Genomic DNA, 25,594 nt, shown 5'->3' with positions numbered 1-25,594 from the left:
CAAATTCCAAAATCCCTCGGGTGGTTGGTGCCTTAATGATGGGAGTCATTGTGTCGTAATGGAAGCCAGAAGAACATTCAGGATCTGAGCTGTTTCATAATGGGTTCTCATGAGGGGAACTACCTTGGTCCTTTACAAAAGCAGCTCCCAAATGACTTAAAGACCTCGTTCTAAGCCTCCCCCTCTCAAAGGTCCCAATATCAATTCTTGGGAATTGATATCACACCTTTAACACGTGAACCTCTCAGAGACACACTCAAACCTTGAGCTATCACTCAGGATTCTTAAATGTCATAAGTAGTTGGGTGGGTTGACAACCAATATCATACCTGAAGCATTTTATGTTTGTTTCTTAAAGAATGAGACAAGTAAATCCTTGACCTGCTAACGTTTATTCAATATTCTTTGAAATTAGCAAGAATCATAAGAAGCACATATCAATCAAATACAGCCACAAAAATTGTCTTGGGAATAAATAAATGTGCACTATAAGAAATACTACAGAAGGGACCGGCACCTCTTACATGTCACTACCTCTTAGCGAGAAACACCTGCAACGTAATTTAATCCACTCACAATTAAAATGAAAAATACTTGACTTTTAAAGAAAAAACTATAGGCTGAAACGGATCAGTATTTGCCTCCCTAGACCCTTTCCCTGTTTATGTTTACAAGGTCAAGTTCAAGGAATGTTACAAAAAAAAAAAGACTAAAACAAACTAGAAAGAACATTTCCTCAGAGTTCAACAGAACAGTGCAGAAAATAAGTTACTTACCCATGCACAGAATAAGGCAGAGGCTAATTTCATTCAGGTTAGGAATAATAAATTTAACTAGTTTTCATTTTTCACAAAACAAACATCTCAGACGCCACATCATATTAAGTAACGATTATACTGAATTATGCATCATACTCTATTTATTTTCCTAACTCTACTCAGAAAGCCGGCATCACACGTCAAAAGAAACTCTTCCTACGTAAGGTTTATTCTGTAACAACCACAGAAGTCCATCTGGGTTTCATGGTGGGTCTACTGTCAAAAGAGCCCATACTTGTTGAAGTATACAGTGTTGAGAGCTGAAAGTACATTAAAACATGGTCTACGGATTTCACAAATTCTGGTTTTTTTAAAATACTGTTTTTCAAACTAAAAGCTGCAGAAAATTAGTTCCTCGGTAGTCTACTGAAAACTCTTGAACAGCTAACATTTTACACCTCTTAAGCTTTTTAATTTTCTTAAAAATATTTAAACGATCTTAGTATCTCATATTTTTTTGAAAAATAATCCAAAAAAAAAAAGATTACAAATCTTTTGTTTTAATCAGTGTGACCAAGGGTTTGTCATCAGGGCTGTAATCCTCGTAGGCAATGGGGGTCACGTCGTACATTGCAGGCCGAGACTTCTTCCCAAACCTGAAATCACAGATACAGAGGACTCTGGTTACATGAGTACTGGAACCCACGTTCTAATCAAGGTAGGTGATAAAAATAACTTCCATTAAGTAGCTGTTGCCTGTCTGTGCATGGGGATCTAAGCTTGAGTTTCTAGTACTTATATAAAACTGGGACATGGGTGCTAGTGTAACCCAGTGCTGGAGGCAAGAAGAGGAGCAAGTGGATCTCAGGTCTCTTGGCAACCCAACCCAGCAAATTGGCGAGCTAAGCTGAGCTGGGCTCAATGAAGGACCCTGTCTCAAAAATTAGTAGGCAGAACAACCAAGAAAGTAGCTTCACATGGACCTTTGACCTACACACACACACACACTCATACACATGCACATATGCACGCATGAATACAACACACACACTTATACATGCATAATCTATATACAATACACACATAGACATATACTCATACACTTCTGTATAATATACACATGCATACAACCACAGACCTAGATAAAACACACATATCACATATGTACACACATACACATGCATAACCTACATACAATATACACACACATAAATTCATACATACACATGCATGCACTCACATACCTACATATAACATAGACACACATACAAATATATATATTCATATATAAATATATATTTATATATAAATATATATTTATATATAAATTATATATAATAAATATTTATTTATTTTATATTTATTTTTATATATTTATTTATATTTATTATAAATATATATATTTGTATGTGTGTATATGTATATATAATCACATACCCATAGACATGCATATATTACACATGTACAAGAATAGCATTCAAGAGTTAAATGGAACTACAAAAATACTTTGAAGTATATACTTCAGCATATAGCATATACAAAAATATTTGAGGCATCCTGATATTAGCAATGAAGGATAGGAAACATTAGTCTTTAGTGCAGGAGGCAAACTGGATTAATGATAAAGCATCCTGGTTAAATCTTAGCAAGTCAGGCAGCAGACTTAAGAAAACATGTATTGATTTCTCCTTTTCTTCGAGACCCATAAATATCTGGAATGACAGCTTTGTTTTACATCCACTCTCGTGACTAGCACACACAATGGCAGGCAATGGACCCCAGGTAGCACTCAGACAGCCTCTCCCCTGGTGGAAAGGCTCTGCCATCCTCTGAGATTCCCAACACAAAAAGCTCAGCAGAAAGAAATGTCCTAAAACACTGAGGTGTTTGTCCATAAGTGCTGCCGGGGGTCACCATCAAATCCTACCCTTCAGTAGGCCCCCAGGAGCATTCTTTTTCTCTGAGCACCAAGCTATTGTCCCAACAGATCTATTTGTATCATAGTCTCCGCGGCAGTAGGACCGGTGCCCAGAAGCCAGGGAAGTCAAAACTCTAAGTGCAAGACTTTCTGCCAAGCCAGTATTAAGAGAGCAATTATTAAAACATGGTGAGTTCAACTTCTGGGTGGTCTCTTCCCACTTGAGACCTCAGTTTCCCCAAAGTCTCCAGAGTGGAATGCGATTTAAAGTCTTCCATGGAAACTTACCACAGTTTCTTCTCACATATGACTTTAAAAAATAATTACTTTACATCCAATGGGGCTCATTAAAAAAAGATTTAAAAAACAATCACTTCAAATTCTGAAAAGATTAAGATGGCCCCCAAGGACTCAGAGGGGTTTATCTACCATGGCTCCTCTCCCTCTGTCCTTCTGTCTCTTTCTTTGCTCTCTCCCTTTTGAGTGTCTGCTCTCTCACATACAAAGGTGAAGTAGCATCAGGTGGTAAGGCTGGAGACACCGTCTTACTCTGTAGCTTAGGCTGGTCTGGAATTTACTACACAGTCCAGGCTGGCCTCAAACTCTTGGTAGTTTTCCTGTTTCAGTCTCTCAAGTCCAAGTATTCCAGGTGTGGGTTGCCATCATGCCTGAAATGATCTCTGATTTTTAAACTTTCATCAGTTGCCATCCAAATCACTTAAAACTGACTGGCCTTCAAGAGCACAAAGGCATGGCCATGCCAGAGGGGCACCATGCAAAACACGGGACCAGAGTTAAAGTGTTCTGCCACCATCAACTCACAGTGACCACTGCGATGGTAAAAAGAGCCTAACTGGAATCATTTCTAAACTACAAGGCCTGACTGTACACCTACAAACTATGTTGGCATTGATGAGGGGTCAGACTCAGCCTATCTGTCTAGATGAGGCCCATGCAATCCGAGGATAGGAAAAGTGACCAAGCTATAAAACTTGTTGAGTTCTATACTTCTTCCCAAGTAAAAATATAAGCGGCTACTCTAAGGTAGAAAATGCTGACAAACGCTTTCTCATAAAATACCTAGATGCATTTGTAATGAAGGTGATGGTTTGGGAGAAAAGCTAGTAACAGAGGGCTTCTTCGGTCCTAACCTGGAGCTCCTGGGATGCTTTCCTATAGGAACTTTGATATGGGAATGAATTATGGGCACTAGCTGACTAAAGTAATCAACTGTTTGCCAACCCCCCGTTCAAAAAAAAATGTAATATGAACAACTGAACAGGCTCAATACAGCTTTATAAAGCTGCATGTTATTATACAGTTTCTATTTGAAAATGAATCTGCCTTCTTAGAAATCTGGAAAATCAGCTGTCTCTGTTTTCCACCATGCATTAAGAAGAAGCAAGTCAAAGAACTATGAACTTGAGCGTCACCATTGAGCCAAAGATTGGTAAGGAGAGTTTGGGAAGCAGTGTTGAAGATTCACTGAGCAGGACAGCCCAAGGCTAGGCCCACTTGCTTGCACATGTACAGAGAGGCTGAGTGAACGGGGCACCTTGCCTTGTGTCCAGACTCAGGTGCTTGGCTGTGTAGCACAATACCAATGAAATCATCTGCACGGGTAGAAAGTACAATGCTGGTAATAAAAGCTGGTTGAAGTCAGACTAACACACTTAAGACGAGAAGAGGGGACCAGCAGACTAGGAGCTACCGTCCCTGTACTTCAGCTCCCTAGTTAGTGTGAACTCTGTTTCCTTGAGTGAGCTACAAAGCATTCAATCCAAAGTGTAGTAGCTAAAACAGTTTGTGTGATACAGTCACTGAGATTTTGAAGTATCTGTAAGTTGACAAAGGCTTTCTTTGACTCTCCTACACCTCTCAAGGTGGCAGATAAATGCCCATTAATAGCCACACTGAAATGCTAACTGCCTTTCACATTTCCTTTGTTTTTCAAAACCAGGCCAGGTATTGTTCCCTAAACACTGGCCACTCAGATGCACCCAAGAGAGGTACCCTACCTTTTTGCTTCTCCATACTACATTGTTATCTGCAAAGTTCACACTTGAGAACCACACAATTTACCAAAAAAAAAAAAAAAGTATATATAATATATATATATAACAAAACGTTATGTCTATATAATGTCTTAATTGAGTTTACAATTTTACATTGGACTACATTTATAGCTCTCCTGAGCCATATGTGGCCAATAAGTTATTGTTGGGCCACCCTAATTGGTCTCAGTAAAAAGAATATCAACATCACACCAGCATCTTAAACATCATACTTGGTAACAGGTCCTGTGCACCCAACTTGTCTCTGAAGGAATAAAAGATGCTACAGCCAGTCATAAATAAGGCAGAAGAAAGAACACATTCTCCAGCTCAAAGTCCCCTGAAAGCTGTAAAATCAAGAGCATAAAGAATGGCAGGTGGATCTGACCATGCACAAGGTCTGATTCTGAAGGTTTGAGTTATTTGAAGACAAGAGAATGTGTTTGTCTATTCTCCTTTTCCTGCCTTCTGTGATGAAACACTTGTAGGTGGTAGGGAGAACTAGGCACCATGAACCACCAAGATGTGATCTCACTGTCGGGATATGGAGAACCACAGATCTGCTCCTCCTGATGCTGACAATGAGTGGACAATTCTACCTGAGTGTAAGTATAGCAACTGAGAGGCAGGTGGCTCTTTGGGACAAAGGAGAGGGGATGCCTTCTCAATCCGGCTGATGGTTGACAGGCACCAGATGTTTCTTTGGTCCCTCATGGTCATCTAGGTGACCCAGTTGGAATGTATCCTGTGTGGCCACTTGGCTGTGGTTATTCCAACTCAGTATCATTTGCAGGCTAGCATACAGGAAACAGCCTATGAAACGGGCATTTGCTCTAGGCCATGTTTGGAAACTAGAGAGAAGGGAACATCAAAAGGACTGTTTTGCCAAGCTCTTCTAGAGTTTCCAGGAATTGAAAGCAACGAAGGCCAATTTGCCAGAGGTCTGGCTGCAGCGTCTTCATAGTAGACTGTAGATCAGTTTGTGGCCGCAGCACTCTTTGGCCAAGAAGTTACCCTGAATTCCAGATTTTTGGGAAGGAGCAGCTTTCCTGTGGAGAGTTTCCTCTGTACTTACTGGAGGACACTGGACTTAGCTGGCTAGGACTATCCACTGTGCATTTTGATAAAGATGCACAACAGATAAGAACCATGTAAATGCTATCATGTCTCTTCTTTTCAGCCTGAGTATTCAGTTACCTTGCCAGAGGGCTTTGTAGGTTATCACACAACAAAGCATCCCTCTCCAATGATCTGAGCCTAAAATACCATATTCCTCCACTTGGGAGGATCACAAAAGATCTTAGCCACAGGTTCCTTTGAGATAGCATCTTATTTCTGGGTCTCCCAAACGTCCAAGTATGAACCTATAGTTCTTGCTTTTTCCTATGAGCTAAGCTTTTCTTGGGAGCACAAGAGAGCAAGAAGATTTCAACACCAAGGAAACCTGATAGTTCTCTACCCTTTTTGTAACCTCTGCCTCCAACCTGGTGATTCAGAATACTGGAACTAGTCCTCTTGGCTGGGATCATGTACTGAGCTAATAATACTCAGGGACCCAGACAAGACAACACATCCTATACCAACACAAACTGAGATCACGTACTCATGTCAGACCTCAGATTTTGGTGACATTTGCTCTGTGCCAGGACCTGCTAGAGAGACAGAAGTGAAGGGGGAGTCTTGAATAAACACTCAGGGTGGGGTTTGTGTGGATTGGTCCCGGGCTTCCTGGAAGCTGGGTTACCCAAACTGACCCACTCTCGGAGAGAAAGCATCCAGGTGAGCAGCCATGCAGATGGGTCCTGAGTCCACTAGTTCCCCTCCCTAGAAGCCACACGTATTCCCACAGTGCAGCTCCGAGTGAGGCATTGAGACAGATGTTCCAAGTCATCCAATCAAAATTCACGTCTCTGGCTTCTCTCCCTGGACCCAGACTCTCTTCCTGTTTCTGCTGCAACGAAGTCACTGTAAGATGGGAAACTTGGATTTGGGAACTTCCCTTTGGGGAAGGAAGACTCTGAACCGTTTCTGGCTGCTACTCCATGGATTCAGGGCCTGCTTGTATCTCTACTGATCAATCACCCTAATAAAGATCATATTAGAACAGTTTCCATGGGCCCCACTCTCAATACCAACCTCAGGGAGCTGGAGATGTCTCTATGGTTAAGAACCCTGGTTGCTCTTACACAGAACTGGAGTTTGGCCCCCAGGAAGCTCAAAACTACCTGTAACACCAGCTTCAGGGAAATACAACACCCTCTTCTAGACTCTGTGCGCATCTTCACACAGATGCATATACACACATGAATAGAGCCTAAAATGTCTATTTTTAAAAGCTAAACTCAGTACATCCACTTTCTGAATTGTATGTTTCAGATTATTCTATCAATTCATAATTCTATCAATTCATACTTTTTGCTACCTTTGTGATAATATTCCTTACAAGTCAGTGAGCTATTAGCTGACTTTCTCAACATGATAAAAAAGATCTGGAAGAAGTAAATAATATCTGTAATTTAATATTGTCATGTTCTTTAAGAAGGGGGCTTGGAGGGAACTTGGTTTGTGGAAGGCTGAGTGATCCAGCTGGAATCTAGTCAGGGAATGGTGTGCTGAGACTTCCAGTCACACTGTGCTATGCTCTCCCTCTACCACACCAACTCCTGACTTTCCTCTAGAAAAGGACACTGCATTCTAAAACACAAACTCTAAGCATCAGATGGCAGCTCTTCACTGTGACTTTTGCAGGCCCTGAAATCCAAGAGACTAGTTTATGTTCATATTGACTGTTTAAAAAAAAAAAAAAAAAAACCTGCCAGGCTGAAGGGTTGTCTCTGTTAGTAAACCACTTGCCTTGCCAACACAGAACTTAAGTTCAATCTCAGAACCCACCTAAAAATGTTACTCATGGTGGCATGGGGCCTATAATCCCAGTACTGGAGAAGCAGAGGCAGAAAGAAGCCTAAGGCATTCTAGCTGGCCAATCTAGCCTAATTGCAAGCTCTAGGTCTCTCATTTGTGAGACTCTATCTCAAAGGAACTACACAGGATGACACCTTGAGGATGACATATGTTGTTGTCTGGCCTTCACACACACACACACACACACACACACACCACGCATGCATGCACACACATTCATACAAACACATTTTAAAACTGTTCAATGCACTCTGATGAAGAATCATATGTGCACAGTTGCAGATCAACACAAATTAAATAAATGAATACATTCAATGTAAACAAAACTATCCATGGGTTTAAAGGGCTGCTCCTGAAGGGGGCTAGTACTGTCTTCAGTGCCTTGTTCAGCAGGTGTTTTAGTTTTTAAGTCCCGCCCCTCCTTGTGCCTGTGAATTCCTAATGATAGCATAACCCTGGAGCCCAGGTGTGATGTCTCCCTCATCGCAGACTCTCAAAGCTTACCTGGCATGCCGGATGGACGCGATGGCATTGCTGAACTCACTGTCAATGCTGCGGCAGTTGTAGAACTCCTCATAGGCTGGCCGGGAGGAGCCCTGGTACTCAATGCGGCTGATGCGGCAGATGCCCACAATCAAGATGATGAGCATGAGGACGAAGGCTACACAGAGGGCTCCGATGATGATGTAGAGGGAGTGCCGTGGCATGTTGGTGAGGCTCTCAGCCATGTGCCCAGACTTCCACTGCAGGTCTGAAGGCAGAATTGGAGCAGTTAGCTTTCTGTAGCACTAACTTCACATAACGGTCATCTAAACTGGAAAGGATGATTTTCTGTGACTAATCCAAGCCAAGGTTTAACATCTTTAACATTAAAGGTCACCGACAAGTCCCAAAGAAAAAAATAAGAATGCATCTGCTTTGGTTTGGATGTGAAATGTCACCAAAGGACCATGAGTTTTGTTCCCAGTGGATAGTGATGTTTGGGAAGGAGGTCGAACGTTTAAGAGGTGGGGCCTTACTAGAAAAGTCTATAACCCAATCTTCTAGAGCAACCATTGTGGAGGCATGTTGTGGGCATAGACCTTAGCTTCTATTTTGCCTCCACTAAAGGGATGTCAGTTGTGTAGGCTGTCTCTCTTGAGAGGGTAAAATGGAGGAATTATATATGTTCTGGTAAGTATGACTAAATGAGTTGTTCCTAAAGATTTTAGTCCCACCAGGGAAGCAGTGTAAGCTCGCTACTTTTATGACCCTACTCTGAATTTCTTTAAATATCCAAGTAAATGTCTACAGCATGTCTCTACAATGGTTACCTCTAGAAGACAGGGTTATAAGTGATTCCAGGGTCTTCTGTATACTTCAACCACTTGAGTAATAATGGCCTATTCTTTCTGCGATCAAGAAATGAACAGTGGCCGGGCGGTGGTGGCGCATGCCTTTAATCCCAGCACTTGGGAGGCAGAGGCAGGCGGATTTCTGAGTTCGAGGCCAGCCTGGTCTACAGAGTGAGTTCCAGGACAGCCAGGACTACACAGAGAAACCCTGTCTCGAAAAACAAAAACAAAAAAAAAACAAAAAAACAAAAAAACAAAAAAAACAAAAAAAAAAAAAAAAAGAAGAAGAAATGAACAGTGCGTTGTTGGTATAAACACCCAAACGAGAACCCCCACACAGCAGTTGAAAGAGCATGGACCATCAGATCACACCAGTTCAAATTAACCCCAACTCCAACATTCAGTCCATCGACTGAGCCTCTGTTCTCTATATGCTACAGGGGAGCACCAATGTCTACCCTACTGGGCTGTTTTAAGCATGAGCTGGAAAACTGAAAAGGTGAAATTAGAAAAGGCACTTGGTGGGTGGGTGGTCCTTCAGAAAGAACAGCTGAGATGCTGAAAGAAGAAAGTACACTGTCCTGTGAGGCAGATGCTCTGGGCTGAGGATGATAGAACAACGGCTGCCCCTGACCTTCCGCCAGCCTCTATTAACAGGAACAAAAATGGAAGGACTGGATGTCACCTCTGGGGATGGCACTGGCTGGTCACATCTGACGATGTTCTGTTGGTGGACTTGCTACAAATGAAAATGTCTAGCTAATACGAACCAGAGACGAGAGGAAGCTGCCAATCAAAAGGAGCTGGGCATTCTCTATTGTAGTCACACCACACAGCCAGCACCATTACCCTGCAGGGTCATTACCTTCCTGGTGTCTAGATCAGGGGTTCAGAGAACAGTGGGAACAAAAACACACCTCCAGACACCTTCCAGTATCCTGGTTATGTGAAAGTACCGCCCCACACTCAGCTACACCCTCAGTGATCATGGACTCAGAATTGACTCTGCTTGACCCTGAAAAAGGGCACCCTGAGGGAGAGAACAAGTGGTGAGACAGACAAGGGGCCAGCCTGCACAAATATTCCCTGATGTCCTAACAGAGAAGTAACCCCTGTTCCTGACCTGGAAGAGATGGGGTGAATAAAAATCCTATGAATGTGCAGCCAGATTATGCCATCCCTAAATATCTCATGGAGACCTGTGACTGCTGGTTTGACATTCTCATCGAAGACTGCCTGCCTAGCTGCTAATGCAGCAGAGGGAGCTTAGAAAGCTACCTGATTCTTCGTGTGCTCATTCCTCAGCCAAGCTGACCCAGAGACATGGGGAGCAGCATAACACACTGCAAAGCGATCGTCTCCACAGATGACAGAAGGCGTTTTGTGAAACCAGAAGTGAGGTTCAGTCCCCAAGTCAGGAGCCCTGTTTTTTTGGCAGGAGCTCCTGCCTCCTTGGAGAGACTACTCTGTTTTCTGGCAGAAAAAGTAAGTAAGTGTGGTTCACTCGATTTCCAAGTTTTATAGCATTCATTCGCTTCAAAATTCAGCAGTAGGCTGGAGTCCAAGGCTCAACAGAAAGTGTTTTATCATCCATTTAGCATCAACATGAGGGTGGCCAGGGTGGTTTTCACTCCAACTCATCACAGAGTGCTCAGACCTGATGGGCAGGGACGTGTGTGTGTGTGTGTGTGTGTGTGTGTGTCCCCACAAATGCAAGCACACATGTCACAGCACATGTATAGAGGTCTCTTCGACCATGTGTATCCTGGAGATGACACTTGAGCCACCAGCCTCAGCAGCAGGTACCTTTAGCCACGGAGCCATCTCTCCAGCCCTCACAAGAGTTCTTGATAGGCTTTTGAGTTTTATGCATGCTTTGTATATTAAAAGCATGTGTATCATCTTGATTGTATATATGCATACGTTCACAAGATGAGAACTACCGTGAGAAGAGCATTGTACCTCACTCACTATGAGGTCACACACGGCAATGTCCCTCGTGGGATGAGTTGCCCACAGTTTGCATGTCCCTCCATTTGCACCAGTATTTGCATTCCAAGGTGTTTAGACATTTAAGGAGAAATCTATCATAATTTCTTACCAAACAACAACAACAAACAAACAAAAATCTGTTTTCCTTCATCCCGTGCCCTCATGTTTAAAGCTAAACTCATCTTTCCTGTCTTCTGAAATGTTCCTGACAGAACTGAAGGTGGCTGCTTTGCAAGCTAATTAGTTTAGTAGCCAACCTGGATCTGTGTAATCTAACACTCTAACACTCTGTCTGAAAGGCAGCGAATGTACCCTCTCTTGCCAGGTGGCTGCAAATGCCATCCTCCATCCAGGCTCCATCAGCATAAGACAACAACTTTCCACATCCCCAGAGTCCCGTTGCATGAATCATTTACTGTGTTGGCTACAGCCCAGCTTGGGGAAGAAATCTTAAACCTGAGCACATGTAATGGGATTATCTCATGGGCCCCAGCAGGTGTGCGATCAGGAATGCCAGCTCAAGAGCTGTTTGGGAAAAATTTCATAAATGTCCCACTTGTAAGTCTCAAGGATCATTTGCATTTCTGTTTAAATTTGTCTGAAGTTCTGCTTTCTGAAGGACTTTTACATTGAACATGTTGGGACTGCTGGGAGGGAGGTAAAAAAGCTGTACACGGTGAAGAAGGCAAGCTGGTGACAAAACCAAATCTATCCAAATTAGACTTCAACTGCTGTGCATAATTTATTCTAAAATAAATTGTCCATATTTATTTCTTAATTTATCTTGGTGAACACAGCAAGATTGGCTAATTCACTCATCTAAAAGGAGCATGTTTGTGATGATGTCATTTAATAAGTAAACAATTCTTAAGGCTATGGGCTGCCTACAACCACAAAGTAAAATATAAAATTGTGTCATCTTTTCCATAGCTGAAAGTGAGCTGTCCAATGAAAGCATCAATTAGCCTGAGAAAATTTGATGGCCATTATTGATTTTCAGACAATTAATGGATACGATTTGAATGAAGATGGCTCATAGGGACTGGCACTACTTGAAAAGATTAGGAGGTGTGGCCTAATTGGAGGAAGTGTGTCACTGGGGGTGGGCTTGGAGGTTTCAGATGCTCAAGCCAGACCCAGAGTTGCTTTCTTGCTGCTGCTTGCAGATCTGGATACAGAACTCTCTGATGCTCTTCCAGAATCATTGTCTGTCTGTGTGCTGCCATACTTCCCTTCATGATGATAATGGACTGAACCTCTGAAATTGCAAGCTAGCCCCCAATTAAATGATTTCCTTTATAAGAGTTGCTGTGGTCATGGTGTCTCATTACAGCAATGGAACACTAAGACAGAAGTGGGACATACTACTTCATAAAGAACCATTTGCATTACACCTATGATTTGAACGCCTACTATGTGCTTCAATAAAGCATGAAGGAGAAAGTTGGGGAGAAGTGGTCTTTTGGAAGCTTAGGTCTTTAGACAGATACTAGCGTCATCAAAATGCCACCAAATAGTGAAAGTAAAGGTGTGCCAAAGCAGCACAGGCAAGCTGTACTGAAATGGGGGTCAGGGGTGACCATTTAACTAAGAGTCAAGAGAGCTTGCACAGTGAGGGTCACTCAACATAAAGCAGGGATGAGGGAGAGCAGAGGGAAGACTACTCCAGGCAAAACAGCAGAATGAGCTCAGGCTTATAGCAGAAGACCAAAACAAAAGACCAACAGAAGCCAGTGTGAGGAGACTGAGGCAGATAGGCCCAGTAAGGGAGAGGTACCTCCCTAGGGCAGGCCACTGAAGCTCTTGAAGCAATTAGCAGAGCCTTGGGTCTTGGTGGATTTCTTATTTTAATAGTGCTGGGCATGGCTGACCTCAAGGGTTTGAGTGCTCACATACACACGGAGAAGATGTGCCTGGCTCTGAGGCAGGGGTTCTCAACAACCCATTGGGGGATCAAATGACCCTTTCATGGGGTCACATATCAGATATCTTGCATGTCAGACATTCATGTTATGATTTATAGCAGTAGCAAAATTACAGTTGTGAAGTAGCAATGAAACTAACTATATGGTTGGGAGATCATCACCACAACATGAAGAACTCTATTAAAGGGTGGAAGCACTAGGAAAGTTGAGAACCATTGCTGTAGGGCTGAGTATAGAAGCTGGTTCAGGGGCTACTCTAGTACAGGGCAGAGGAGGTAGTGACTTGGCCTAGGGTGGTGGGGATAGTGTGAGTCACTCAGCAGCAAGTATGACATCGGGCATGGAATTAAATGGGGGTGGGAGTGAAGAGAATGAAATCTCATTCTCACTTTCATGGCTTGTGTGACTGGATGCATGAGGTGCTGCAGCTGAGTAGGGGTCACCTTAGAGTGACCAAGAAAGAGCAAGCAGGAGATCCAGAGCTCTGTTTTAGAAGGAATAAATTGGAGATGCCATTAAAGCACCCCACTGACAGGGTTGGCAGAAAACTGTACTTGGTGTGAAAGTCACTATTTTGGTTATTAATTTTAGGCTGGTGTATATTGAGAGTTCCATCTATATTGGGTACATGCAGACAAAACATGAATACATATACAATGTTAATGGAACAAACAAACTGAGCTACAGTGGGGTCCTGACATCAGAGAGCATCCACAGATCAGGGAGCCTTGTTCTGGCCTGCCACTGCCCCTAGGTGAGGACGGCCTGGAGATTCAACCAGGGTGGAGGGAGGAAGAGCAAATTATGACAACTAAAGAAAAGGGGTAACAAGGGGCTTTGCTACAGCTGGGAAGTGCATATGGAGAGACAGCCCTGCCTTTGTCTGTGTTCAGGGCCCATCCTCTCAGCAAAGACCTGGGTTTGATGATGCTAAACAGAGACCAGTGCGTTGACCAAATCCTAAAGCCACACATCTGTTCTCCACAATTCTTGAGTCTGAGAACTCTAACGTTCCAGGCATCGACATGATTCCCACACCACATTCCTCCAGAAGGGTGATTCATTCTCAGGAGGTCCTTAAAGTACAACAGTGAGCTTCTACCTGTACCAATCTTGGTGCTGTGGCTGCCGTCCACATCCCTGTGCACCTGGGGAGCATCTCCGACTAAAACATTAGCCACCTGAGGGCTACAATCTAAGGATTTTTGAGAAACTTGAGTGTCCAACCAACAGAATGGAAAGCTGAATATGTCCAACAGAGAAAGGTCCCTGCTACAGAAAGAAGGGAAATTGCTTCCATGAAGAGTACTCTTCAGACATCAGACTCACAAAAGAGCCCATAATTTAACTGACACCCACCCCCATGCATGTAACTGTCACTCTAAAATTTTTAAGGACCAAGAAATAAGCTGGCCCAACACATTATCTTTTTGTCCTTTCTTGGTAACCCTGTGATGCCCCCTTTTTGAGATTTTTATTTTATGTATTGTACTGGCTGGTTTTGTGTCAACCTGACACAAGTTAGAGTCATCAGAGAAGAAGGTACTTCAGTTGAGGAAATGCCTGCATGAGATCCAGCTGTAGGGCATTTTCTCAATTAGTGATCAGTGGGAGAGGGCCTGGTCCTTTGTGAGTGATGCCATTCCTGAACTGGTCGTCCTGGATTCCATAAGAAAGGAGGCTGAGCAAGTAAGAGAAAGCAAACCATCAGCACCTCTCCTCCAAGGTCTCTGCATCAGCTGCTGCATCCAGATTCCTGCCATGTTTGAGTTCCTGTCCTGACTTCCTTCAATAATGAACAGCATATGGACGTGTAAGCCAAATAAACTGTTTTCTCCCCAACTTGCTGTTTGGTCATGGTGTTTTGTCCCAGCAATAGAAACTTTAACTAAGATAGGTGGTGGTGGTGGTGGTGGTGGTGGTGGTGGTGGTAGTGATGCATGCGTGCGTGCGTGCGTGCGTTCGTGCGTGCGTGCGTGCGTGTGTGTGTGTGTGTGTGTGTGTGTGTACCACATGCATGCAGTGCTCATGGAAGCCAAAATAGGGTTCAGATTCCCTATTACTGGAGTTATAGATTGCTGTGAACTGGCGTGTAGGTCCTGAGAACAAAACCCCCTTTGTCCTCTGAAAAAGCATCCAGTGCTCTTAGGGGATGAGCCAACTCCCTACCCTCCACCCACTCTCCCCACCCCCATTCCACCCCTTCCCCATTTACAATGTGAGCATTTAGATGAGTCTCATTTTTGTTGTATTTTTATGGTTTTATTTGTTATTCCCCTCCACGACTTCATCTACTTCTGTCTGTGGATGTGTCCATGTAGAGCATTTTTTTCATCTTCAGTCTCTCTGTTTCATCCTTTTTTCATTTCTTTCTCTATTGAATAATATTCTGACGTTTTTGCTTTTAATACTCTCCTGTTTTGATTTTTTATTTCCCTCTTACATCTTTCTAATCTTTTTTGAACTTTGTCATGAATGAGAAATCACTCATTTTTCTTTTCTTTATTTTTCCCTTTGTCCTCTCTATTATAGCTTTATTTACCCACTCTTTTCTTTCTCCTTCTGTTTATTTAATCTTGCTTCTCTCCCTCTTTTCTACCCTTTCTCTGACTCCTTCCCTTGACTCATTCATTCACTATTTCATACGTCTTTACTACAAATAATATTTAGCTTCATGTCACATTCTATAGTGCCTTTGTCAGTTTCAGGTTTATAGTCACTGGTAATGGATTGATGGGCTGTATTTGATTTTTGAGTCTATTTCTATATTTTATATAGTGTGGTGTAGTTGCTTCTAAAAGCAGTTAGGTCTCTTCCAGCCTAGCAATACTGGAGATTGAGCCTTTCAGAGTAGGCTGGCTGGTCAATAAAAAGGGCAACATATTGCCCACACCCAGAAGAAATATCCAAATTAATAGATGCACAAATTACAACACAGGAGTACAAGGAACACAAGAAAGCAAGGCACATGACTGCTCCAAATGATCAAACTCCACAACCACTGGACTCACTTAAATGGCTAAAGTACCAGGTGACGATTTCAAAATATTTCTGGTAAGAATGACCAGTAATCTGGTAAGAAGGATTGTATCTGTGAAAAGATATGAACAAGCAGAGGAGTCCACTCCAGGGCCTGGAGAGGAAGGACAACATTAAGGGAAAGGGGGCAATGAGAAAATCAGCAATGAGGGTGAAGAAAGTTGGCAACACAGAAGAGAGTCCCAGCAAGAAAATTGGGATTCTGAAAAAAAAATAAACAAATGGAAATGTTGGACACAAAAATTCCTCAAGGAATAAAATCTAAAAACACGGGAATGCATAACCAATAGCCACAATCAAGCAGGAAGAAATACTCTAACAAAAAAGGAATTAATTAGAAGAGGATGGCCACAGATCTAGAAACTGTGGGATCCTCTCAAGAGACCAAGCCTAAATCCATGGGCTGAAGAGATCGAGATGAACACTATTGAGTGTAGCAAAGGTAGGCAACAAAATTCTAGTAGACAACTTCTCATGTCTAGAAAAAGAAACAGACCTTCAGATATAAGAGGCATCTAGAAGCAAATAGACATGATCAGAGAAGAACATCCCCATAGCAGACTATAGTCAAGATGTCAAAAATACAGAGCAAAGAAACACAAGAGAAAGCTGTAAGGGGAAAGAACTCCCCTGCAAATTCAGAAATGTCAGAATAGCCTCAGATCTCTCATTAGTAACCCTCAAAGCCACAGAATCATGAAACAATATATTTCAAGTCCTAAAAGTAATAAATGCCAACCCTGATTGCTATATCCAATTTGGAGTACATAAACTTCAGCCTAGGAAGGGTTAGCATCAGACTCAATTCTACTTTGAAGCACACTAACTTGATACAGTGTTCTGAATGTGTGTCTTAGAAAACTTGTATAATAAAGAGGAACACAAATATGTTTAACATACAAAGCAGGCAGCAACAGTTAGCACCAGCACATAGAAGACCTACACAAAATGTTCCTTATATATTAATTCAGCTTCTATTCTTGAAATAAAATTCAGATTCTTTGTAGAATAATACATCTATATCACCGACAAAAATAAAAACTTCAAACATCTTACAAATTTAGGGAGTGATCACAAACAGACTTATCTTCTGATGTTCAAGGGTATGTCTTCATGAAAGATTGTTCAGAGATAAGAGAGGAAGTTATCAGGATGGAAATAATGCCATGCTAAGCAGATTATTACCCAAAAGGTTGAAGCAGGAAGATTGTGAACTTATTGGTCTGACCAGTCTGAACTTCAGAGTAAGACTATTTCTTATAGCCAACAAAAATGGAGTCATGTGTACCAACCCTTTCAAAAGTAGCTAAAGCCAAGATGTTACTTATATGAGGTATTTATGCATGGCTCTTCATGTTATTCTGTTTATAATAGTCATCTCAGGCATGGGCATATATCAGGAATTTTCATATCAAATCCTGCAAGATGAATGTCTAAAAACAAACTGTAACAATTCTGGCATGAAAGATATACTCTAAAGAGAGATACCGTGTCTCTCCTTTTAGCCATCATACTATTAAAAACAATGGACTCCATGGAATTATAATTTCCCCAGGAATCTTTCTGGATGAAGGGAATGCCCAAAGCTCTGGTGTGGCCAGAAGAACTTGTCTATCAAGAAAAGATTGAGCACAATTTTGACACTTTGTCAGACCACCTTATAGCACCAACTAGAGTTGAAAGAGTTGGTCAAAGATAAACTGGATTACTAAAGCTTGACCAGTACTATTCGGCCTCAGGTATTGTTCCTCAGGAGGCCACTCAGTTAGATTTGGTTTTGTTGGGGTTTTGTTTGTTTGTTCATTTGTTTCTTTATTTTTGAGACAAGGTTTCTGATTGGGACCTGTGGGTCATGGATTTGGCTAAGCTAACTGGCCAGCAAACCTCAGGGATCTTTCATTGTGTCTGCCTTCAAAGCATTAGGATTATAAATACATGCCACTACACATGGCTTTTGATGTAGGCAATAAGGATTTAAACGCAGATCTTCATACCCATCCAGAACACACTTTACTGACTGAGCCATCTCTCCAGCCTAAGGTACTCTTATCCACCAAAGACTACAGTCATCAGTGAGAGAACATCCAGGAGAAAAGAATCATCTGGAATTGGGAATGAAGTTTTACTGCCCTGTTTAAGCAAGAAAATGCCTTTCAGTGGAGGAATATTCGTCAGCTTTCAAAACTGATAAAAAAAAAACACACACACAACCCCATGTCACCTCCATCAGGGTGCTACACTGTTCTAGGACATCAGACCCTGATCCTGACTTTTCCAAACTTTAGTCTGTTCACCCACAGCTCCAGTGCTCTTCTTTCACACTCATCCAAGCAACTGAAGGAACCTGCTCTATTCAAAGACACTTGAAAACACAAAGCCAAAGGGAATTCAAATCCTGGTTTGCTTTTTAGAGTTTCCAGAGAGGCTGCATTTTTTGATAGTATTCTAATGCCTGTCTGTGAAGCACATTTTTTGGCTGACTGAGTATTAGTGAACTTTGGATGACATTGGAAGATGCTCATCCCCAGTGGAAAGGCTGGATTCAGTCTCAGGGACTGGGCATGGCAGAAAGCAAGAGACTAAAGTACACTTGGACTCTAGAGACAGGGGTGACTGAATGGTCCCTCTGAACCTTGTCATGGTCATTGATATGGGGACTTTTGGGTCATAGTTAGCATCCTCTTCTTGCTGAAGGAAAAACCCACATTAAATAGCTCACAAGTGAGATACTTACGGATTTCACAGTTTGCTCCCACCCAGCCATGAGGACAGTGGCAGGTGTAACCATTGGGCTGGTCCAAACAGGTTCCAGCATGATGACAAGGGTTACTGTCACATTCATTGATGTCAATGTCACACTCTTCACCTAGGAGGATAAAGAAAATCAACAGTGATTGGCTATACCTATATTCCCCCATGAATTTCTTGAGAAACAAAATAAACAAATAAACAGATCCCTGGCTGGTGATCACAACCTTCCAGCTGGAGCCCAGCCTCCCATTTGTACAAAGTGAAGAACTCTCAGAATATTCCAGACCAAGGACATTTCACTTAAGGAAAAACTGAGTAATGAAAAGACATTGTTAAGAAGACTCTCTTCTTGAGCCCATGAAAAAGTAAAGTCATTCCTACATCTTAATACACCTTTTGAGACTAACCTAAAAAGCGAACTTAGGTTTTCAATATTGTTAAAGTCTACTTTACTTTAGAGCCAGAAGCTAAATCTAATGCCCTTTTATGAAGCTCCAGGAAGCAGAACATTCACAGTTCATGATTATTTTGTAGTCAAGTGTTTGGATTTGCTAGGCTAGATATTGATTTTTTAGTGGACACAGTTGAATACCCAGTTTCACAAGTCCTTTGTGAAAACCAATTTTCCTTTCTTAATCCTTCTGTATGCTTGGATTCAGCAGAAAAGGGACTGAAAATCTCAGTGGGGACATTAAGTCCAACTCGAGTGACAGTTACAAACATGAGATTACCCCAAATCTGACACACTCCTTCCTGAGAAATGTTAGCCCAAAGGATGCTCACATCCACTCCAATCTGTTCTTCCCCTACAATGAAGACAGCCAGACCCTGCTAACACCCAGCATTCTGGGTTTCCTCACCTGCCCACAGAACGTGTCGTAACAAGCCAAACCAGCATACAGGCCAACATCACTGTGATCCAAACATCCCCATATAAAAAGTATCTTGCTGGCAAAAGTTTCATGAACACAGACACCCTCAAACAATTTTATAGTCATCACAACAAACTGATACAAGATGAATATATGTCTTAAACATAAGGGCCTCTCATTGAAGCTGAAGAGGATACTTCATACCAATGCAATCTCTTTTAAAGGGAAAATTTAAAAAAAAAAAATGAAAAAGAAACCCTCATTTGCTTAGATAAACACAGAAAGGGATAAAACAAACAAACAAACAAACAAAACACTACTGTCATCGCCACCATCAACTAACACCAGAACCAAGTAATTTGTTCAATCTTCAAAAAGCAGCATCTCAGTACATCTCAGTGTACTTCCAGGCTTATTTAGCGTTAAATTGCCTTTCTGTCTGATATTGGTTTATTTCACATTTATGAAACCACCATATGTCATTTGCAGATCATTTTAAAGGAAGAATCTCACATAGAAAGATTTCATGTCTGTTCCATTTGGCACTCTTTGCATAAGTGGCATTTGACTATGTCAAGGCAAATCTGTCAAACAAAATGCCCCCTATCTCAGGGTCATCCTAAAATGAGTATGATCATTGTATATAAGTCATGACAGGGTAAATTTGTTTCTTGCAATAAATAAACTTTACATCAATAGAAAGGAAACAAAATTGATTGCCTCGTGCTAGCCTGTCTTAACCAGTTTAAAACGTGGTCCCTGTGTATCAACAGGGTGATCACTCTGAAATGAGAAGAGCACAGACTACACCATCCCAGATGGCATTACATGGTAGACTGGTTGGAAAGCACATCAACGGGGTGTACTGAGAAAGGCTGAAAAGCAAAAATTACAGACATTCACAGATAAACACATCAGTGCCACTTTCCAGCCACTCAGGAAGCCAGCCCTAATGGAGCTATTTACTAAACAATAGACTGCAACAGTCGGTAACCCAGACATGGCAAATTTGGAAATGAGAGCCCTGTAACTTGAACAGCAATAACAATAGAAACAACTTAGCTCTTCCCAACCTTCACAGTGGGCAAAACCCAACACCCTACTCTGCTCTATTAAGAACAAGGGCAATGCCACACCCTCTGTATACAATGTGACCATAAACCCTCCACAGTCTTCAAGATTCAGCTTCCCAAGTGCTGAGATGACAGGCATGGCCGTACCACATTCGGCCAAACATCAATCTTCCCGTGAGTTTCAGCACGCTGACGTCGTTTCCAGTCAATAAGCATCTTGTCCTATTTTAGCTTTTAGTATTAGCTATGCATCTTCACTAATGGTCCCCTTAATGAATCTGAGCTTTTGTGGGCCTGAGACAGTTGTCTTTCTAGTTGACTCATTTACTATTTTCTTTCATCTGAGTTAGAAAAAAAATCAATGCTCTTACATGACTGCTATTCTCTGATAGCATTTGTGAAGAGATGCTAAAACAAGATCTCCTTGACTGATACTGTTGATTAGAACCTGAACTTGCAGTCTTTCACAATTTCTTCTTAGTCTATTGTTCTCTCTCCCTCCCTCCCTCTCTCTTCTCTTCTCTCTTCTCCTCTCTCGCTGAATACACATGTGCACACATGTACACACATGTGGAAGGCAGAAGATTAAGTTCTATGTCTTCCTCTATCACACTCCATTTTTTAAACTGTGTATGAGTCCTTTGCCTTCATGTATGTATGTGTACCACATGCATGCCTGGTGCCAGAAGACACCAGGAGAAAGTGCCCTGGAACTGAAATTATATAGAGAGGATGTAAGCCACCATGTTTGTGCTGGGTATCAAAGCAAGTCCTCTGGAACAGCAGCCAATGCTGTTATTTGCTAAGTCATTTATTTTTCCCAGCCTCTACCTTATTTTTTAATTGAGGTCTCTCACTGAACCCAAAGCTTACAAACTAGCTAGACTGGCTAGCCAGTAAGCCACGGGGCCCCTCTTTCTCTATCCCTTAGTATGACAGACATACAGGTTGCATGGCAGACACTAGACACTAGACCAGCTGAGCCAGTTCCCTGGCCCTCAATCTACTACTTTGTAAGAGGCGATGTGGAAAATATGCAGACTGGGTAGTATTTATAGAAGGCTATAACCATACTGACTCGTTGGCGATTCTTTCCTTGGGTAAGTGAGGAAATATAAAACAACTAAAGTATCCCAAATCATTGCTGTTAGTAAAGCCTGGAGTTAGCAGAGTCCATGCCCAAAGGTGTAGCTGATAATCTCCGAGATCACAGTAGCTACTGTTGAGCATATGCAGGCCCCAAGCAGGCACTTCAGCTTGTTCATTTATATTTTAATAGAATTTTATTATAGGTGAAGCAAGGTTCAAAAACATTATTTATTTAGAACTTTTCCACTGGAATCTGTCTTAGCTACCCCTATAAAGTAAAAGAATGAATGAAATATATGAAAAATAAAACTCTTTGAAGAATTAGACATCAGGCAGTCCAGGGCTCCAAGAAGCAAAGTGTGGTGGCTGCGTACCACAGTCCCCCTGAGGTCCACCAGCAGCCAGATTTTTAACCACAGTGGTTTTACTGAACTAAGGAGACAAAAGCTGGAGTTTGTCAAGGCCAAGCTCATATGTAGGGAATGCTGCTACAGAAGACAGATAAAGCATGTGAAATACTGAAGTATGCTGTCTCCCATCCCAATACGATGCTGCCTTCCAAACTGATGCTGTCTCACTAGAGTTTGCTATTTAAAAAAGCACGGGGACCCCAATGGAGGAGTTAGGAGAAGGACTAATTCCTCCTAGCTGAAGGGGTTGGCAACCCCACAGAAACAATAACAGCCAACCAGACCCTACCACCACCACCAAAAAAAAGTTCTCAAGGACTAAACCATCAACCAAAGAATACCCATGGCTCCAGCTGCATATGTAGCAGAGGACTGCCTTATCTGGCATCAATGGGAGGGAAGTCTCATGGTACTGTGGAGACTTGATGCCACAGCATAGGAGAATGCTAGGGCAATGAGGGGGGAAGAGGTGGTGGGTGGAGGAGCACCCTCATAGAAGCAGGGAGGATGGATGAGGGGATAAGAGGTTTAACTGGGAAGGGGATAACATTTGAAATGTAAATAAATAAAATAACGAATAAAATAAAAAAATAAAAATAAATTTTATAAAAGCATGTGTGCATTGAATTCTAAAAGCCTAGCGACTAGGGTGAGAGATTAAAAACTTCTTATCAGATGAGGAGGAACTCAAGGTTCACTGACCAGAATGCCTCAGTGAAGTCACCGAGAGTCCCATCTTAGCAGCAAGACACAACAATCACTACAGTAGAGGTCAAAACAAAATGATCAACATAAAAAGGTTGGCCTTATAAAAAACCAGTCACATCCCTCACAGTGTTAACATACAATGACCGAAGGAGGAGAGGATGATGTCGTAAGAGTCCGCCTGTCCACTTTTAAAAGTCATGTGGCTACAGTAGATTTTTAGGTATCAAGGCTGTATTGGCAATTGAACAGACACATCGATCAACAAAATAGAAGAACTCAAAATAGACCCACACAAACATTGCCAACTGATTTTTGACCAAGGTTCAAAAGCAGTTCAATGAAAGGAAACAGATGGCCTTTGTAACTAATGAAACAAAATTTAAAAGGAAGAAAAAACAAAAACAAATAATGTCTACTTGGAAAATTCCATAAAGGAACACAGTTGGTAAAGCAAAGTAACTAGACCAGAGAGGCCTCACTGAGGGGGCGGGGCAGAAGCCCAGATGCCAACCTAATAACTTTGGAAAAGAGTTCCATTAGGCTGCTGCCCATGTTGAAACAGGGTCTTATGTAGCCTACACTGACCTTGAACTCACTCTATAGCCAAGGATGACCTTGAGTTTGTAATTACCCTGCCTCCAACTCCAGAGTGCTAGGATTTATATGCTTGAACCACCATGTCTGCTTAGGCCTGGCTAAACTAAATAAACCATAAGCAGGCCCTATATTCTAGCTGGAAAAGTGATTGCCTAAAAGAACATACGGTAGTGAGTTAGATACTGCTATGGCGAATATTGGAATTGGATGACGTACTGAGTAGATGTTGGATAGTGGAAACTACTTAGGTTGCTATTGGTGTGGGGAGTTATGGATATGTAAGAGAAAACCAGAATGATCCTTGTGGTACTGGATTAGAGCTGGGACATCACCATTAACCTCCATTAAACTTAACAGAGCTCCAGATAGGTAGCATTTTCACACATCAGTTTATATGCATGCACTTCCTTGTCAGCCAAAAGGCTCTAGGATGTCTAAAAGTGGTGACATCCTAATGGCAACAAGTACTTCTAGTGTCTAGAATTTATTTCTAATGTTCTCCAATAAGGAGCCAGGGAACCTTGGAGAAATGGATGACTCCAGGATGGGGCAGGAAATAGACAAGATGAGACCGGAGAATCTTTAAATATCAGAAAGTATACAAGTCCTGAAACACAACAAACCAGCAACCCCCAGACCCATACAGGGATATGTAGAAGGGGCACAGGAGCCAAATGAAAGACCTCCCAGTACCCAAAATGGGAACACTGTGAGCAATAAAATAAACTAAAAAGTGTTGTTCTGTAACACAAACCATACACTAAGTACCCACGACTGCTCATTAATATAAATAAATGATTGAACAAACTAATAAATGGCAGCGAATAAACAAATATCTCACAGGGAAGAATTTCAAATAGTCGTTTAGTGACTCCACCCTAATACAGAGGAGCATAGCCCCCTCATTAAGGGTAGGCAATGCCAAGTGATTTCCTTCCACACAGTGTGGCATGGGATAGGAGAGACAATGAAACAGTAGGGGAAAGTCTAACAAACACTTCAGCTAGTGACTGAGGCCATCAATAGCCACAAGCTACAAGGATAGCAAGGGCCTTGATATGCTGTGACAGGATATTTTTAAAAAATGGACAAAAGACATGATGAGACCCTTCACTATGGAGGGTATGCAGATATAAAAAAATACATTAAAAATGTTTGCCATCATTTTGCCATAGAGAAATTCAAGCTAAAGCTTTAGGGAGCTCTCACTATACACCTAACAGATTAACAAAGAAAAGGGTGGATGCCAAGCCAAGAACTGAATGATGAGGAGGACCTGTGCCAGGTCACGGTCCAATAGACAGAGTTGTGCAGAAGAATGCCAGGCTTGGAGAACAGGGACACTCTCTCATTTGCTTAAATGACTATTCCTTGTTTATGACACTTTACTCCATCAGTGAAGAGGTTCTCAGCCATTCACTAGTTGGCCAATTGTAAGTTTTACTGAACCTCAGATATGCTGAGAGAAAAGCAGGAAAAAAAGAAACAAGAAAAGAAAGTCAGAGGCTGACAAGAAGACTCCAGAGGACCTGGGTTCAAGTCCCAGCATCCCCATGGTGGTTTGCAACCACCTGTAATTCCAGTCCTGCAGGAGCAGGGGGCGGGGGGGAGGCATCCTGTACCATCTTCTTGTCTCTGTGGGCACTGCACACACGTGTGTACATATATTTGTGCAAAGAACAAGGTTATTCCACAGTTTCCAGACAGAACAACTTACAGTGGCAATAATACCATTTGAAGTGCTGCCCAGCATTTAAACATTTAAGGAAGAAAAGAACAGATAGTCTATGAGTTTTGTGTGTGCTTGAGATATCCAAGATAGTTTACTAAATAACCATTAAAGATTCATTAAATAAATATTTATTTAGTGAATATGAAAAATAAACAGAAAATAAATAAATAAATAAATAAATAAATACTATAGGAAATATTCCACTTTCTTAGCTAGAAAAATTTTCAAAGTAAATTTCAAGTGGATTAGAGATTTAAATACTCAATTCACACATGATTGTAATGACATAGGATATTAATAAACCCTGGACAGTGAAAGCCATTTGAGAAACAAGGACAGAAAGGGGGAGGAAGTGAAGTTAATTACGTAAAGGTGAAATATAATACATGTAAAAACAGAACATCCTGTGCACATCTGAAA

At 41.8% G+C, this 25,594-nt stretch overlaps 1 protein-coding gene across 1 annotated transcript in view; it reads right to left on the bottom strand.

Annotated features, from left to right (window-relative positions):
* Positions 1–373: 373 nt before the first annotated feature.
* Positions 374–25,594, bottom strand: part of Dner (delta/notch like EGF repeat containing) — a 294,143-nt gene continuing 268,922 nt past the window's right edge. The window contains exons 11-13 of the mRNA XM_034521799.1: positions 18,677–18,808; positions 8,157–8,403; positions 374–1,414 (exon numbers count right to left, since the gene is read on the bottom strand). Coding sequence (XP_034377690.1) covers positions 1,303–1,414; positions 8,157–8,403; positions 18,677–18,808 — 491 coding nt within the window. The 3' untranslated portion in view covers positions 374–1,302. The remainder of the gene's footprint in view (positions 1,415–8,156; positions 8,404–18,676; positions 18,809–25,594) is intronic.

This window comes from Arvicanthis niloticus, chromosome 17 (assembly GCF_011762505.2).
Source record: "Arvicanthis niloticus isolate mArvNil1 chromosome 17, mArvNil1.pat.X, whole genome shotgun sequence".
NCBI lineage: Eukaryota > Metazoa > Chordata > Mammalia > Rodentia > Muridae > Arvicanthis > Arvicanthis niloticus.
The sequence above is the reverse complement of the archived record's forward strand: the minus strand, read 5'-3'. Positions and strand labels throughout refer to the sequence as shown.